Source organism: Melanerpes formicivorus, unplaced genomic scaffold (genome assembly GCF_026170545.1).
Source record: "Melanerpes formicivorus ecotype bairdi unplaced genomic scaffold, bMelFor1.0.p_v2 SCAF_21, whole genome shotgun sequence".
NCBI classification, from domain to species: domain Eukaryota; kingdom Metazoa; phylum Chordata; class Aves; order Piciformes; family Picidae; genus Melanerpes; species Melanerpes formicivorus.
Genome location: NW_027142373.1, coordinates 11,464,298 through 11,477,249, shown reverse-complemented (window position 1 = coordinate 11,477,249; position 12,952 = coordinate 11,464,298). Strand labels below are relative to the sequence as shown.

Sequence of the window (12,952 nt, the reverse complement as noted above, 5' to 3'; positions counted from 1 at the left end):
ACTGAGTCCAACCACCAACACAACACCTCCTTGGCCCTCAAGCCACGTCCCAAAGTGCCATGGCCACATGCTGGCTCCTGAGGATCCTTTGGAGCCAGCAGCCTGCTGGTGGCCCAGGTCAAGGTGTGCAACACAGAATCACAGAACTGTTTCAATGGCAAAGGACCCCTAAGATCACCCAGTCCAACCATCAACCCCAGTCCAAACATCAACCCAACACCACCAGGGCCACTAAACCATGGCCCCAGGTGCCATGGCCACACCTTTCTTGAACACCTCCATGGATGGAGACTCCACCACCTCCCTGGGCAGCCTCTTCCAATCCCTGACCACTCCTGCAGCAAAGACATTTTTCCTCCTCTCCAGCCTAACCTTCCCCTGGCACCATTTCAGGCCATTTGCTCTCCCAGAGAGTAAACCAGCACTGCTGGTTTGCTGCTCAGTGCAGAGTGCAAGGTAGGGCAGCTACGCTTTGGGCTTTGAAATCTAGAGGCCCTGTGATGTGTTATTGCTGCAGAATCAGTGTGACAAGAAGAAGCTGCCCAGGGAAAGGGGTGGCCTGGGCTGCCCAGAGGAAAGGGTAGCCAGGGCTGCCCAGGGAGGTGGTGGAGTCATCACCCCTGGAGGTGTTCAGAAAAGGCTTGGCTGTGGCACTTGGAGCCATGGTTTAGTTGTCAGGAGGCGTTAGGTGTTAGGTAATAGGTTGGACTTGATGATCTCTGAGGTCTTTTCCATCCTGGTTGATTCTGTGATACTATGAAGAGCAGATTGAGGGGGATCTCATCAGTGCTGATCAATACTTTGAGGGTGGGTGTGAGGAGAATGGGACCAGGCTTTGTTGAGTGCTGCCCAGTGACAGGACAAGGGGGAACAGGAACAAACTTGAACATGAGAAGTTTCATCCTCCATGAGGAGGAACTCCTTTAATTTAAAGGTGACAGAACCCTGGAGCAGGCTGCCCAGTGAGGTGCTGGAGTCTCCATCTCTGGAGAGATTCAAAACCCACCTGGGTGTGTGGCCACCTTTAGGTGACCCTCCTTTGGCAGAGAGGTCAGACTGGATGATCTGCAGAGGTCCCCTTCCAACCTCTCCCAGTCCATGATTCTTTGGTTATGCAATTCTGTGGTGCTGAGAGGCTCAGAGATGAACACTGGGGCTTCCTTCTCCCTCCTTTGCTGGCAGGGCTTGGACTGTATCTGAAGGGGGCCTACAGGAAGGCTGGGGAAGGACTTCTCAGGATCTCAGGTAGTGATAGGACTAGGGGGAATGGGATGAAGCTGGAGGTGGGGAGATTCAGGCTGGAGCTGAGGAGGAGGTTCTTCACCATGAGGGTGGTGAGACCCTGGAATGGGTTGTTCAGGGAGGTGGTCGAGGCCCCGTCCCTGGGGGTGTTTAAGAGCAGGCTGGATGAGGCTCTGGCCAGCCTGATCTAGTGTGGGGTGTCCCTGCCCATGGCAGGGGGGTTGGAACTAGATGATCCTTGTGGTCCCTTCCAGCCCTGAATGAAACTAAGAAACTGTGTGTTGGAGGAGGTCATCCCTTTTACTTTGCCATCAAAAAGTGTAAGGCTTGGTTGAAAGACCCCAAAGGCATCTCTGGCCAGGGAGACTACAGCTCAGTGGGGCTTGGTGCCCTCATGGCTCTAAAGCAAAACAGGGCTGGCTGATTCTCTGAAGCCTGCACAGCCTGTGGAATCAAGCCTCTGCCTGCTGTTCCCTCCTTCAGTCCAAAGGATTTCCCCTCATTCCAAAGCCACCCCCAAGGAAAGAGCTCCCCCTGAAAGAGGAAGATGCTAATTCCCCACCACGGCAGGTTCTTTCAGATAGCTTCTCAGAGCAGGTCACACTTGAAGAGAGCTAAGCCTGGGGATTTATCCTTCTGTTTACCTTTCCACACGTGTGTGGGGAGGGGAGGAGGGGCAGCCGCAAATACCTCCCTCCAAAATTCAGGAGAGAACAAATCTTTGCGGTTTTGTCATGCTCTTTGTCAGCCTCTGGTGGGCCCCAGGCAGCCCAGCAAGGTCCATCACACTGCCAGGCTGTCCTGCATCCTTTCACGCACAATCCTTTGCTCTCAGGTGTTTTGGGGGTTTATTGTGTCCCAGGCCAGCCAAATCTCAGCCAATAAGGCAAAGTGCAAGGTCCTGCACTTAGATTGGGGCAATCCTTGATAGCAATCCAGGCTGGGAAGTGATGACAGCAGCCCTGCATGAAAAGACTTTGGGTGCTGGACAGGAGCCAGCCATGGATACCTGCAGCCCAGAAGGCCAAGGACAGCCTGGGCTGCATCCAAAGCAGCGTGGACAGAGATGGAGAGAGGGGATCCTGCCCCTCTGCTCTGCTCTGCTAAGACCTCACCTGCAGGGCTGGAGCCAGCCATGGGGCCCTCAGTCCAACAGAGACATGGAGCTGACAGAGAGGGTCCAGAGGAGGCCATGAAGATGATCAGAGGGCTGCAGCACCTTTGCTATGGGGACAGGCTGGGAGAATTGGGACTGTTCAGCCTGGAGAAGAGAAGGCTCCAGGGAGACCTTAGAATTGCATTTCAATATCTGAAGGGGACTTAGAAGAAGGCTGGGGAGGGACTGCTCAAAAGGGCCTATGGGGATAGGATGAGAGGCAGTGGTTTGAAACTGGAGCAGGGCAGAGTTGGGTTGGACATCAGGAGGAAGTTCTGCACAGTGAGGGTGGTGAGACACTGGCACAGGTTGCCCAGGGAAGTGTTTGAGGCCCCATCCCTGGAGACATTCAGACTTCACAGTATCACAGTATCACTAAGGTTGGAAGAGACCTCAAAGATCATCAAGTCCAACCTGGCACCACAGACCTCATGACTAGACCATGGCACCAAGTGCCACATCCAATCCCCTCTTGAACACCTCCAGGGATGGGGACTCCACCACCTCCCTGGGCAGTGCATTCCAATGACGAACGACTCACTTGGTGAAGAACTTTCTCCTCACCTCCAGCCTAAACCTCCCCTGGCACAGCTTGAGACTGTGTCCTCTTGTTCTGGTGCTGCTTGCCTGGGAGAAGAGACCAACCCCCACCTGGCTACAACTACCTTTCGGGTAGCTGTAGAGAGCAAGAAGGTCTCCCCTGAGCCTCCTCTTCTCCAGGCTAAGCAACCCCAGCTCCCTCAGCCTCTCCTCACAGGGCTGTGCTCAAGGCCTCTCCCCAGCCTCCTTGTCCTTCTCTGGACACCTTCAAGTCTCTCAATGTCCTTCCTAAACTGAGGAGCCCAGAACTGGACACAGGACTCAAGGTGTGGCCTAACCAATGCAGAATACAGGGGCACAATGACTTCCCTGCTCCTGCTGGCCATGCTATTCCTAATACAGGCCAGGATGCCCTTGGCCTTCTTGGCCCCCTGGGCACACTGCTGGCTCATGTTCAGGCAGCTGTCAATCAGCACTCCCATGTCCCTCTCTGTTTGGGAGCTCTCAGCCACTCTGTCCCCAGCCTGTAGCTCTGCCTGGGGTTGCCATGGCCAAAGTCGTGCTGTGGCCCTGGGCAGCCTGACCTAGCTGGAGGTGTCCCAGCTGCCTGCAGGGGGGGGTTGGACAAGATGACCTTTGGGGCTCCCTCCCAAGCCGGTGCGGTCTGGGAAGGGGTCGTCTGCGCTCCGGTGGATGCCGGTTGGCCTCAGCGGGTTGAGGGCATTTAATAGTGGCTGGGTTTGGAGGTTTCAGAGAGAGATGTAAGGCTGGAGGAGAGACAGTTTTGCAAGAGCATGGCCCCAGGGGAAATCTCTGAGCTGCAGGCAGCGAGTAGCTGGCTGGGAGTGCCTATATCCCTATATATATTAATCCCAGCTAATGTAACTACAGATGTTCTCATTCAGAGCCCTATCTAATCCTGTTGGGCCCTTGCCATGGTGTCTCGTAGCATGAGCTCTACGAGTTAATTACGTGGGGTGCAAAGAAGCCCTGCCTTTTATCATTGAAAGAAGGGTTGCCTTTTCAACCCCACTGAATGTCCCTTTGTTGCTGTGTTTTAAGGAGCAGTGAAGAGGAGCACCTGTCTGACCTTCCCCGGCGCTCCGCGGTACTTGGCACCCCTCCATCGTCTCTTGGCAAGGCAGCTCTAATCTTTTCCATCGCCCTCACATGGGTGCCTCTCGGTGCCTTTTCACTCTGCTTTTCCCAGCTGAGGCCCTGCTATTCATTTCTAGAGTGCCCTGATGGTATATTCAGCCCCTTTAACTCTCTCCCCCTTTCATCACACAACCCCACTATCTTGTGGCTCTTCTGAGCTCCCTTGCAATCAGCCAGATGTTTCATTGACTCCTAGATCTTTTCCTGGAGTGGTTGCAGTTAATTGGGACCCTTCAGTGTGTATGAGCCATCCTGTTCCCTCCTTCCCATTAAGCTTTCTGCTTGCACGCTGGGTTTTGTCTGCTATCCCCTCGCCCATTTGGCCAGCCTGGCTCAGCGTGGCTGGAGAGCTGCGTGGTTGCCTTGTGTCTCAGCTAGCCCAGCTGAAGGTGGTCACCCAGAAGTGCTGCCAGCTCCCTGCTTTCCAGGGTGTATGAAAGAAATCAGATACACACACACACACACCCCCACACACACATACTGTGACCTGCCCTAAGTGATGCTGCTCTGGCAGGGATGTTGGACTCAATGATCTCAGGAGGTCCCTTCCAGTCCCTCTGCTCAGTTGCACCCTGGGATAGGACAAGGGGCAATGGACAGAAACTGCAGCACAGGAGGTTCCACCTCAACATGAGGAGGAACTTCTTCCCTTTGAGGGTCCCAGAGCCCTGGAGCAGGCTGCCCAGAGATGTTGTGGAGTCTCCTTCTCTGGAGCCTTTCCAGCCCTGTCTGGATGTGTTCCTGTGTGACCTGTGCTGGATTCTATGCTCCTGCTCTGGCAGGGAGGTTGGACTCAATGATCTTTGGAGGTCACTTCCAACCTCCAACATCCTGTGAGCCTGTGAGACCTCCACAGCTGAGCACTGAGGTAGCCCTGCCCAGTACCCTGTGCTGGGGGGGATGCAGGAGGGCTGCAGGGACATTGAGGTGCTGGAGCAGGTCCAGAGAAGGGCAACCAAAGTGGTGAAGAGTGTACACCACAGTTCTTGTGAGGAGTGGATGAGAGAAGTGAGGTTGTTTAGCCTGGAGCAGAGGAGGCTGAGGGGAGACCTTCTGGCTCTCTACAACTCCCTGAAATCAGGCTGGAGTCAGGTGGAGCTTGGTTTCTTCTCCCAGGCAAGAAGTGATAGGACAAGAGGAAAAGCTCTGATTCTGTGACTGCCACCCTCATTCCCCACTAAAACCTCACCACAGCCTCCTGCTCCCCCTTTTCTCCTCCACAGCCAGACTTTCATGCACAACCCCCCTGCACATCTCACTGCTAATTCCTGCTCATGTCTGCCACAGACATCCACTGAGGGCTGTGGTGGGACTGTGAGCTCTAGGTGAGCAACTGGACTTGATGATGTCAAAGGCCTCTTCCAAACTCCACAGTTCAATGATTCTTAAAGGCTTTCTGAAAGATCTAAACCCTGAGAGCCATTTCCCTTCCCCTGGTCCTGGGTGAGGCAGCAGACCAAGGAGACTCCATTTTTCTTGCACTAACATTCCTGTTTGCTCCTCACTCACCACATCATTGAATCCTCCTCTGTGGAGTGATTCTTCTAAGTCAGGTATGAGGGTAGAGCTCTTATATTGCCCTTGTTATCTGCCATGGTCACCCAGGCAGCCTCCTTTCCTGCCCACTGAGCTTCCCTCAGCTCTGCTGCCCCATGGCCTCTTCTCTGCTCAGCTCAGGGGGGCTGCTGGTGTTCTGCATCATGGTGGGTGGTGGGCAAATGTTTGTGCACAGGGAATTTTAGGCATGAAAAGATGTTTTGTGCATATTAGAATCAGGGAATTGTTTGGGTTGGAGAAGCCCTCTAAGATTCTCCAATCCAGCCATCAACCCAGCACCACCATGGCCACCGAACCATGGTCCCAAATGCCATGGCCACACATTTCCTGAATACCTCCAGGGCTGGGGACTCCACCACCTCCCTGGGCAGCCTCTGCCAATCCCTGACCACTCTTGCAGCAGAGAAATTCTTCCTAATATCCAAACTAACTCTCCCCTGGCACAATCCTCAGGCCACTTTCTCTTGTTCTATCACCTGAAACTAGGGAGAAGAGACCAACCCACACCTCACTGCAACCTCCTTTCAGGCAGCTGTAGAGAGCAATGAGGTCTCCTCATAGTCTCCTTTTCTCCAAGCTGAACACCCCCAGGTCCCTCAGCTGCTGCTCACCAGCTCTCTTCTCCAGACCCTTCCCCAGCTTGGCTGCTGGGCATGCTCCAGCCCCTCGATGTTGTTCTCAGACTAAGGGGCCCAAAAGTGAACACAAAACTGCTGGCAGGTGCCTGTCAGCAAGGCAGTGAGGATGCCAAAGGGGAGTTTGCACCAATCACACCCCTGGTGTGACTCCAGCACAAGCTTTCCTCATTTGGGGTTACAACGCAAAGGAATTTGGAGTGGACTGGAAAAATCAGCATTAGCTACCAGCAGCCCAACTACTCCACGGCTGGCAAAGGAGAAGAGGCTGTAATTGCTGGCTGCAAGGGTTTGCACTGGCCAGGGAACTGCAAAGTGCCTTTAATTGCTCCTAATTGCTGGCACAGCTTCAGTTCCTCCTGGACAGGGACAGTAAAGGTACATCTGCAGGCGCTGCTCAGACCACCCCCTGCCTCCATGTGCCAGGAGGGTTGAGATGCTGCTGATTGGGAGAGTTTTCTGGGAGACAGAGAAAGCAAAATGGGCTCAGGTGTTGAGGGAGCTGAAGTGCTGCTGCTTCTCCTCATGGCAGCTGTCCTGGACTCAGAATCACAGAATCACCAAGGTTCAAAGAGACCTCAAAGATCATCGAGTCCAACCTGGCACCACAGACCTCATGACTAAACCATGGCACCAAGTGCCACATCCAATCCCCTCTTGAACACCTCCAGGGATGGGGACTCCACCACCTCCCTGGGCAGCACATCCAAGTGGCTAACAACTCTCTCTGGGAAGAACTTTCTCCTCTTCCCCTGGCACAACTTGAGACTGTGTCCTCTTGTTCTGGTGCTGGTTGCCTGGGAGAAGAGACCAACCCCCACCTGGCTACAACCTCCCTTCAGGGAGTTGGAGAGAGCAATGAGGTCTCCCCTGAGCCTCCTCTCCTCCAGGCTAAACACCCCCAGCTCCCTCAGCCCCTCCTCATAGGGCTTGTGCTCGAGGCCTCTCACCAGCCTCATTGCCCTTCTGTGACTCAAATGATCCTGGGCTGCAATGAAGAGTTAAGGATGGGTGGCAGAAAGTATATCCCTGCATCCAGCGAGGATTTACCCCGTGGTGTGTCAGAGGGAGCAATCAGCAATCAGCCAGGAGTTCTTCTCTCATAAAGTGCCCACAGGCTTGGGGCAGAGTGGCTGGAGACTACCTGGTGGAAAATGACCTGAGAGTGCTGGTGGACAGCTGGCTGAACATGAGCCAGTGTGTGCCCAGGTGGCCAAGAAGGCCACCAGCATCCTGGTCTAGATCAATGTCGTAGCCAGCAGGAGCAGGGCAGTGATTGTCCCCTGTACTGGGCACTGGTGAGGCCACACATCAAATACTGGGTTCAGTTTTGGGCCCCTCACTCTAGGACATTGAAATGCTGGAGCAGGTCCAGAGAAAGGCGACAAAGCTGGGAAAGGGTCTGGAGAACAGGGCTGGGGAGGAGGAGCTGAGGCAACTGGGGGTGATCAGCTTGGAGAAGAGGAGGCTGAGAGAGACCTCATTGCTCTCTACAGCTCCCTGAAAGGAGATTGGCACCAGGTGGGGGCTGGTCTCTTCTCCCATGGAACAAGTGGTAGGATAAGAGGAAACAGCTTCAAGTTGCACCAGGGGAGGTTTCTGTTGTACATGAGGAACAATTTCTTCCCCCAGAAGGGTTGTCAAGGCCTGGCCCAGGCTGCCCAGGGGAGTGCTGGAGTCCCCATCCCCGGAGGAATTTTAACACCGTGGAAATGTGGTGCTGAGGACCACAGCTTGGTGGTGACCTTGCAGTGCTGGGCTGACGGTTGGACTCGATGATCTTAAAGGTTTCTTCCAACCTAAGCAATCTGAGGACTCTCTGACTCTGGGGCTGATGATTTCCAGCTCCTTCACCACTTTGTCTAGGCTGTGACCTTGGGCACATCACCTGCGCCCCGCGGGGCCGAGGCTCTCAGCCGTGCTGCGGAGGGCCGGCCCGGGGAGAGCAGCAGCCAAGCCGCGGCAGATCCGGCTGTGCAAACAGGCAGGGCAGGGGCAGGGGCAGGGGCAGCCCTGGAGAGGCTGAGCACAGCCATTACCTCACGGCGGAAGGAAGCAGCAGCATCGCTGTTTATTTATGTGGTGTCCAGGCAGGTCTCCGTGCTCCGCAGCCCGGCCTCCCAGCGCCTCGCTCTGCAAGCCTTACTCATCACTAAGGATCTTTTTTCCCCCACCCCCACCCCCTCTTTTTGGTGTTTCCCCCCGACCTCCCCTCTCTCATCCCGCTGAAAGCAGTGCAATCCACTCACGTGGGGGAGGATTACTCACAGGATGGAGGTTTGCAGGCGAGGCCTGAAACCAGCACGCACAGCCCCAGAGGGGACCCTGAAACATGAGGACTGTTCCTCCCCATCCTTCTGCCCTTTGCCTCTTCTTGTGTAACCCTGCCCTGATTTGCTTATTTTTGTATTAACTCCTGCCTCTCTGCTCAGCTTTAACTCTTTTCTGCCCTGTTCCTTCTCCAGGCTCTGGCTTGATGTGCTTTTGTTTCCTCCCTCACCTTCCTTTCCTCTTGCCCAGCCATGCTGAAGCCACCCTGGAGGGGTTCAGGGTGCAGATTTCCCACCTAAACTTGGCTTTGCTTTCTGTGCCCCTCACCAAACACCAAGATTTCGTGTGAAATCTTTGCCAAACTAAACTTGGCAGGAAAAGAAAGCCCTCAGTTCTCCACTACAGGCAGGTCTGTAAGAGGATGGCTCCCAGTGGCAGCTCAAGGAATGGGGGCAAAGTAACTTGTAGTCAAAAATCCCCTATCAGGAGGGATAGGGAAGGAGGAGAGAAGAAGCCAAGGCTTTGTTGTTTGGAGTTTTTTCCTCTCTCATGTGAAAAAGTCATCAGGTTTTGGCAAGACTCAGCCTTTTCTCTCCCAGCAGTGGTGTAGCTGGGGACAGTGGCAGTTTGCTCCTGCTCTGGGATGGGCTGTGGGGATGCTCTGTGCAGGGAGAAAGGGACATCCCTGTGCGCTGGGGCTCCAGGCACCATCCAAACCCTGCTGGGAGCTGCTGCCCACTAGAAGTCAAACTAAGGGTTGCTGGTGAAGTGGACAAGAGCAGGATGGTGCTGATGCAGGTTGCAGGGAAGATCCAGCCAAGCTCTAAAGCTTAGGTACCTGACACAAATGAATGTGAGGTGTGATCTGCTCCCCCCACACTGAGGGTGCCTCAGAGCCAGGGGGCTGAAAGATAAACCAAGAAGCATTGAAGAGGCCAGCAGTGATAATTATGGGAGTGAAGGGGACCTACAGGGAGGCTGGGAAGGGACTGTTTAGAAGGGCCTGTGGGGACAGGACGAGGGGGAAATGGTTTGGATCTGAAGCAGGGCAGATTTAGGTTGGACATCAGGGGGAAGTTCTGCACAATGAGAGTGGTGAAACTGGAACAGGTTGCACAGGGAGGTGGTTACAGTCTCATCCCTGGAGACATTCAAGCTCAGACTTGCTGTGACCCTGGGCAGCCTGATCTAGCTGGAGGTGTCCCTGCTGACTGCAGGGGGGTTGGACAAGATGCCCTTTGAGGATCCCTTCTAACACAATGCAAGCTGTGATATGGTCAGTGGGGGGAACTTGAGCATGTATGAAAGCCAGACCCAGGTGCCGAATACCCTCACGCTGGTCCTGACCCACAGCACAGCCCCCTCCAGCTTTGGGCAGTGGGGCAAGGTTCTGCCCCAATCTCCTTTTCATTTTCTGTCAGGCAGCTCCCCAGAGGGGCAGAGGAGAGCAGGATCAGCGCTCCCCAGGGAGGGTTTTGGCTGGCTGCTTCCCAGGGATGCTGCAGAAGAAAAGGGAAAGCTTTCCTGCCTTTCCCTGCCACCGCTCAGCAGGGGCAGACCGCAGTCTGGCACGGCGCTCGCAGCTCTTAGAAATCAGGGCTGTTAACAAATGTGTGAGGCCATAATCCTTTGGAGGCACTGATGATAACAAGCCCTGATGCTTGGTTTGGGTTTGTTGGGGTTTTTTCCTCTTTTTTTTTCCCTTTTCTCCCCCCTTTTTCTTCCCTCCCCCCCTCCCCTTTTATTTCCCCCCCCTTCCCTTTAACAAACAGCTGCGCCGGTAAAGTCCCACTGTGGGAAATGAGCTGGTGAATGATTTCAAGTGCAGTATTTACATCCCCTGCCAAACACTTCACATCTGCCCAGCTCTGCCTTCGAGCCTTCATCCATCTGGCCAGGAACAGCAGGTCCTCCAGCCTGCCTGCGTCCCACAAGGGCATTTCCTTCCTGTGCCCGCAGTGCCAGCTGCCAGGGATGCTGCTCGGTGGGGAAGGGCTGGAGTGAGGGCTCTGAAAGGAGGGTGGTTGCTGGGCTGGCTCGTTGCAGTTTGGTTTGGTTGGGTTTTTTTTCTCCTGTGGTGCACGTGAAATGAATTCCCAACATCTCTGAGAGCAGCTCCTTCCTGCCTGCGATCTCCTGTGCTGAAGGGGTGATGAGATGCCGCTTGATTTTGTGCCTCTTCCTTCCAGCCCTTCCCCAAACACTGCTCCAGGGAGCCCAGGGGAGTTTGAGGCTGGTTGGGGGGCAGGCAGTGGGTGCTGTGACAGCTCCAAGAGTCCTCCAGGGATGCTGCTTTGCCTGGCCTCTTCCTCTGCAAGTCCTGCAAACTCTCAATCAGAGCTCCCATGGGATGAGGCTGTTGCAGTGTCCGTGCCTGGATGTCTTTGAGCAAGGACACCTCATGCCCCCTTCTCAGACCCTCCTCCTAAAGCCTATGAGAAAGCTGGGGACAGACTTTTGAGCAGGGCCTGTTGTGACAGGATAAGGGGGGATGGTTTGAAACTTTAAGAGGGAGGTTCAGACTGAAGAGAAGGAAGAAATGCTTGACCCTGAGCATGGTGAGAGTCTGGTCCACGTTTCTCAGAGAGGTGTGAGCTGCCCCATGGCTGGAAGCATTGCAGGTCAGGTTGTCTGGGGCTGTGAACAACCTGCTCCAGTTGCAGATGTCCCTGCTGACTTGGTTGGACTGGAAGAGCTTTCAAGGTCCTTTCCAACCCAAACTAGTCTGTGATTCTGACTGTATGGTCTGCAGAGCACTCACCACCCTGGGCAAGACATCCTGGCTACAGCTCCGTCTCTGCAGCTGAACTGCTTGTGGCTGTGTCTTCCCCTCTCCAGTACTATCCTCTCTGATCCCCTCTGCCAAATACCACCTCTATTCCAGGTCAGTTCAGCTGCTGGCTGCACAGGACATTAGCCAGAGGTGCAGTGCCAGCTGCGGAGAAGGTGGATGCCTGCTGTGAGAGCGCCTGGCCGCCTCCGGCCCTCACCTTTCTCTCTGATGATGTCACGACAGCGTCTGCTGCCTCTCTGCTCTCCCCTGACCCTCTTGTTGTCTGTTCTCTCCACAGAGTGTGATTGCCATCCCGTGGGTGCTGCTGGCCAGACCTGTAACCAAACCACGGGGCAGTGTCCCTGCAAGGACGGCGTCACCGGCATCACCTGCAACCGCTGCGCCAAGGGCTACCAGCAGAGCCGCTCCCCCATCGCCCCCTGCATAAGTAGGTGGATTCCCCCTTTGGCACCTGGGGATTAGAGATATTAACCCTTAGGCACCCACTGCCCAGCCTGGGCAGCTGCTAACCCCACCACATACACACCCAGGGGCAGTGCCCGGGGATGTGACACTGGTTTTCTAATAGCCAAAGCTTCCAGAGAAGGGCCACGAGGATGAGCAGAGGGCTGGAGCTGCTCTGCTGTGAGGACAGACTGAGGGAGTTGGGGTTATGCAGTCTGGAGAGCAGAAGACTCCCAGGAGACCTAATTGTGGCCTTCCAGGATCTGAAGGGGGCTCCAAGAAGGCTGGGGAGGGACTTTGGTGGGTGTCAGGGAGTGATAGGACTGGGGGGGATGGAGCAAAACTAGAAGTGGGTAGATTCAGATTGGATGTTAGGAAGAAGTTGTTCCCCAGGAGGATGGTGAGAGCCTGGCAGAGGTTGCCCAGGGAGGTGGTGGAAGCCTCCTGCCTGGAGGTGTTTGCAGCCAGGCTGGATGTGGCTGTGAGCAACCTGCTGCAGTGTGAGGTGTCCCTGCCCATGGCAGGGGGTTGGAGCTGGCTGAGCCCTGAGGTCCCTTCCAACCCTGACAATTCTATGATTCTGTAATGGAGCTGCCTGTGTGCCCCTGCCAGTCATGTGCAGTCCACCCCTGGTTTTCAGTTAGCTTGTGGGGTGTGTGGTGTGAATGCATCTACAGCCCAGTTTGCCAGCAGTTTGTTTCTGATTCTCAGGCTAAAAGTGCTCTGAGACCACAGTTGCTGTGGGGTATCACATCAGGACTGGATGCTAAAGCAGGTCACTATAAACAGGGGCTTGTCTCCAAAATGAGGGATGGGTTTTTGTCTCCACAATCAGGCTGTGCTGCACTGGCACAGAGCTCAAATCAGAGGAGCTGCTGGTCTGATGGAGTTAACCATCACAGGAACATTTCCAGCAGCTCCTGGGTTGCTAAAGGGGCTCTTACATCCACACAACTCCCCCACACTTGGGCTGGTTTACTGTTTGCTTCCTTGGGTTTGACTTTTAGTTTGCCTCCCCAAGGCTGCTTTCATCCTTTGCTCTTCAAACAAGAGCAGCAAGCCCCAGGTACAGCTCCCAGAGTCTCTCCATTGCAGCATTTGCTCTGCAAACAGCCACATCCCATGTGGGGATGGCAAGCTGGGCTCCAGCCCAGG

At 54.8% G+C, this 12,952-nt stretch overlaps 1 protein-coding gene across 1 annotated transcript in view; it reads left to right on the top strand.

Annotated features, from left to right (window-relative positions):
* NTN1 (netrin 1) overlaps positions 1–12,952 on the top strand; it is a 173,135-nt gene that overhangs the window by 108,258 nt on the left and 51,925 nt on the right. The window contains exon 3 of the mRNA XM_068151606.1: positions 11,631–11,780. Coding sequence (XP_068007707.1) covers positions 11,631–11,780 — 150 coding nt within the window. The remainder of the gene's footprint in view (positions 1–11,630; positions 11,781–12,952) is intronic.